This window comes from Hydra vulgaris, chromosome 03 (genome assembly GCF_038396675.1).
Source record: "Hydra vulgaris chromosome 03, alternate assembly HydraT2T_AEP".
In the NCBI taxonomy this organism is placed as follows: domain Eukaryota; kingdom Metazoa; phylum Cnidaria; class Hydrozoa; order Anthoathecata; family Hydridae; genus Hydra; species Hydra vulgaris.
Window position 1 is genome coordinate 4,810,001 of NC_088922.1, and position 5,000 is coordinate 4,815,000.

General features: G+C 25.2%; 1 protein-coding gene across 1 annotated transcript in view; it reads right to left on the minus strand.

Annotated features, from left to right (window-relative positions):
• Nucleotides 1-5,000, minus strand: part of LOC100211106 (TNF receptor-associated factor 5) — a 37,968-nt gene that overhangs the window by 12,074 nt on the left and 20,894 nt on the right. The window contains exon 4 of the mRNA XM_065792111.1: nucleotides 1,891-2,034. Within this exon, the coding sequence (XP_065648183.1) occupies nucleotides 1,891-2,034 (144 nt within the window). The remainder of the gene's footprint in view (nucleotides 1-1,890; nucleotides 2,035-5,000) is intronic.

The window sequence follows — 5,000 nt, forward strand, 5'->3', positions numbered from 1 at the left end:
ATATATACATATATATATATATATATATATATATATATATATATATATATATATATATATATATATATAAATATATATATATATTGTTAAAAATAAACAAACTTTGAAATGATTTTAATAAAAAAAAAATTTCTTGCTTTTCAATAAACTTATATATTTCAAATCAAAAGTCTGTCTTTAAAAGGAAAAATGTAAATCTGTTTATTCCATTCTGGGAAATAGCATTTTTAATTCTAGTTCAATTTTATATCTTCCTGATGATGTTTTGTTATTTTGGACTGTTACACAAAACTTCACATTATCATAAATATCTAAAACTCTTTGGCATTAAAACAGGGTTCACATCATAAAAATATTTTATAAAAACTTCTGAATACCGAATTTATATTACATTTCAAGAATAAATTTTTCAAATTTTTCAACAAAATCGTCATTAAGAATATTAAAAAACTTCCTATTCACTTATGTTTCATCCATAGAAAATTTTAAAATTGTTGCTCGGAGATTTGCATTTAAACATTTCTGTGAAACAGTTCTACAAATCATTTGTAGATGCATTACCAAGAAACACTGATGAAAAGTATCCTGAAATCACATAGTTGCAAATAAAATCCAAATAGTGAATGCAAATATCCATTTGAGGTTTTTGAACAACTGAAGAGCTAAAGACAGTCTTAAAAACTAGATCATGGAATTATGTGGCAATACCATAGACGTTATGGATTATTTTAGTTTTTCTAATAGACATTTTTTAGCCATAAAAATGTCAGGAAATATACACAAAATGATTATAAAACAGTCAGAAAACAAACATTTATTTTGGAACATCATCTGTAGAAAAAATGCTGCTGAGTAATGTATAGTGCCTAAAGTATTTAAGAATGTGTTTAAAACATCATTTTAACAAATAAAAAAAGTAGTGCTGTGAGAAGATGTTTTTTTTTGAGCATCAGTTATGAAGACGTCAAAACATTTTTTTTTGAGCATTGCTTGTGAAGATTCGTCTAAACAGGATGGTAATATGAATGAATCAAAAACCATTAAAGTTAAAGATGATTAAGCAGATGCTTGATATAATGTATTTTTCTGTGACATAAGTGATAAGGTTATCAAGTACTTTTGGTTGACTTTAATAAGATATACTTTTTATGTGACATTCAAGATTGATATCAATAGCTATCAAAATAAGTTAGGATAGACATTTGTTTACATTTCCTTAAATATTTAAAATAATAAACATTGGGTAATGATATAATAGCAATCACACTTTATTTTTCCATACAATGTTATGAATCACAGGCAATATAAAAAGAATTTATACATTTTATTGATGCATGTGTTTGCTAGAGTTTTGTAAAAATACATATTAAAAAAAGATTGAAAAGAAGTTTTTTTCCCTGATATTTGGGATTAAAAAAAGGAAAACCCTGACTTTTTTCTGACCTGCATAACAAAAAAAATCATCAACCTGGACCTTAGATCAGTGCTGTAAAGTCCATATTGATAATATCCAGAATGATAGATTTAAATTGACTGATATTTAAATCTATATTAAGCTGTTAATTAGTGAACAGCCAATAATAAAAAAAAATGCAGTGGAAAAAAGGAAAAAAAAAGAATATAAGCACAAAACTATGTAGACAACATAGAATATAAAACATTTTTTCTAAATACATAATAAACAGTATAGTTAAAAATTATTTCATAGTGTATTTAAAAACTATTTTTCAAACCCTTAGCATTAATTAATTCATTAGCATTTTTGTTTAATTATCAGAAAAAATATTTTTCATACATGTTATTATTATTAACAAGCAGCTACTGATCAACTAACCAACACAACTAATCAAAACATAATTAATTAACTGTATTACTAAAAACACAACTTACATCAGATTTGCAACCAATCAATCTGTATATGCAAGTTTTTGCTAAATTGTTACATTTACTAATATGATTTTTTAATTCTTCGTATAAAAATGTTGAGCCACAACCAAGTTGACACTCCACAGGTGACTTTAAACATTTATGAGTCTAAAAAGAATTCTAAAAAACTAGAACATTAAATATGTAATTAAAGAAAAATAAGCATGAAATTAAAAATATAAAGTTAAAAAAAATTAATACAGGTAAACATTCAACTTGATGACCATACCTATAAAATAGCCACACTAACTACAGTGAAAGTCTCTTTCTACATAAAACTGATTTTCCAGATAAAAGAGACATGCTGCTAAACATGTTAAACAACTGTTTTCAAAACTAGCAAACAGCACAACTATTTTAAAGTCTCTAAAATTCTACTTTGAAGATTGCAACCAAGTATTGTTTTATTTTTTGTTTGCCCTCCAACAGGTTTTGCTTTTTCAACGAAGTAATATATATTTTTTTCAGCTTCCAGATAATTTTCTGTTATAGCATTTGTGACTCTTCTTAATGTGATATTTTATGTTAAAGATTTTTTTTTTACTTATTTTAGGTACATTTTATTTTGGTACATTTAATACTCGTACAACACAATTTTTAGAAGCTTCTTGCATTTCAACATTTGACAAAGACATCCCTTAAGATAGCATATACATGATAAATATAGTATTATTTGTATCATTAATACCATCAAACGAGAAGATATTCTAGTGATAGAGGATAATAGGTTGAAACATTTTATTTTAAAATGTCATCATAACTTTATTTTTAACAATTTTTTTTTTTTTAAATAATTAAAAAAAAATGTTTTCACTAAAACTCTTAAATCCTTTTATATCTAAAATCCAGTTATAATCAAATAGCTAATTTTAAAACTTTTATGTCATAAAAATTAAAATAGTGAGTTATTGATAAGTAAATTTTAATATTGTTACGAGTGATCCCTAATTAATAAGACTTAGTTTCATAAACAGCTCATAGCTTTTGAATGGTTGCCCTTTTTTAAATGAAGATTGTGTGATCTGATTTTTTTTTTTCTTTCTTTGAGCACCAAGTCTTATATATTCACTGTTTAGTACTTTTTTAAAGATATTAAAAGTAAAAAATATGAGTTTAATTGAGCGTGTGTACTGGGAATTGCATTTAATTTAAATATATATACCAGCGCTGGCCAGAATTTTGACGCAAGAGCCGCATATAAATACTGATGTGTGCCGAGGAGTTGCAATAAATAAATTGCTATGCCAACTTAATCTTAAAAAGAATTAATTGGCGAATGTAAATTTACATTTTTTATACAGCAGTATTTAGATTTTTTAAAATGGAAATTGTACTTTTATAATTAAACTTAGTATGTACACAATTTATATTTAGTATTTAGTTTTTGTTACAATAAAAAAGTAAACAATATTCTTAAAATGTAAACTTGACTACATAAAATCTGATTCCTTTTTATTCACAGACAACCATATGTAGAAAAATTGAGAAATCATCTTGAGATCATAATTTTTTTTTTTAAATTAACACATTTACAACCATAAATTTCCTTATAAAAATAATTGCAAGCAAGATATAAAAATCTAGAGATAACAAGGTTTCTTTGTATTTTTTAAAGAAATACATTAACAAAATGTTTTAACGTATTTCTTTAAAAAATTATTTTAATGTATTTGCTTGCAAACTTGCTTTTATTCGAATTGAACTTGCTTATCACCACTTAATAGCACAAGTTACTAAAAACTCCAAAATACCAAAGAAATAAATCACTACAAAATAAAACAAAATTTTAAATGAACTTCAATTAAGTTCAAATTACTTTTATTTTTCAGCAAAAAATTAGACATAACAAAGTATTCTTTTTATGACATCAATTATTTTGCCTAAGAATAAAAAATTCTTTTTGCATAATAACTTGCAGAATTTACTATTTATTCAATAGGCACTAAGATTTTAAACAATACTGGTAAGTTTTTTAAAATCTGGTTTCAAGTTGGTAATTGATATTATAAGCAACCCTAACATATGTTTACTAGCTAGATTGGCACGATACTTTGATTTAAGAAATTTCATAGTTGAAACTAAAGAATCGCATGTATATGTTGAACCAAAAATTGAAAAGTTTTGTACCAACCCTTTTTAGTTGAGAATACTTAACTTCAGGAACCATATTCCAAAAATCTATATTAAGTTAGTATTTTATGCAGCATTTGAAGATTTGATATGAGATGTTTCTTCAAGCATGTTACCTGGAATTGGACAACCACCACTAATAATATCAATTAAAAAAGGATTAACTAAAAATGCTATTGATGATTTAAGATCATAAAAATCTTTAAACCTGTTTTAAAAGGCTTCAAATAAATTCTGTAGTTTTTCCCGGTATGATTAAACCTTATGATCATCATACTGCATTGTAGGATTAGGATTATGAATCATCTTCTTCATTTGAGGAAAACAATTAAAGGTTTTTAAGGTAAGAACTTTTTGAAATAGAGCAATTTTTTTTTTAAACTTAACATAGTCTGAGCAAGATTAGATATATATTTTTTCCCTGGAGTGACAAATTTAGATTTTGTAAATATTGCATTACATCAGTTAAAAATCTTGGCAAAAAATTTAAATTGTCAAAGATTTCAAATGTCTTTTCCTTTTCAAGCAAAAAAGATTTAATTGGTTCTAATAGTTCTACAAACCTATAAAGAAAGTCAGTACTTGAAAGCCAACTTACAGCACAGTAAAACGACAATTCAGTTAGTTTGTCAGCAAGATCCAACTCACTGATGAAATTTTTAAACTGTGATTTTTTGCATTAGATCGAATATAATTTACAATCTCCAGCACTGATTTAAAAACAATTGGAAATTAAAATGTTTTGCTTCTAAATATTCTCGATGAATCACACAAAGAACTAGGATACAATGAAATTGGATAAATTCTAGATATGTAGGATCACTTTTTATTAAACCAATAAGCCCAACATGTTTTACAAACATTGCTCTTGCACCATCTAACAATCTTGTTCTTAGAAGAATTGGATTTCACCATAACAGTGTCAAGGGCTTCCTTTAAATCAA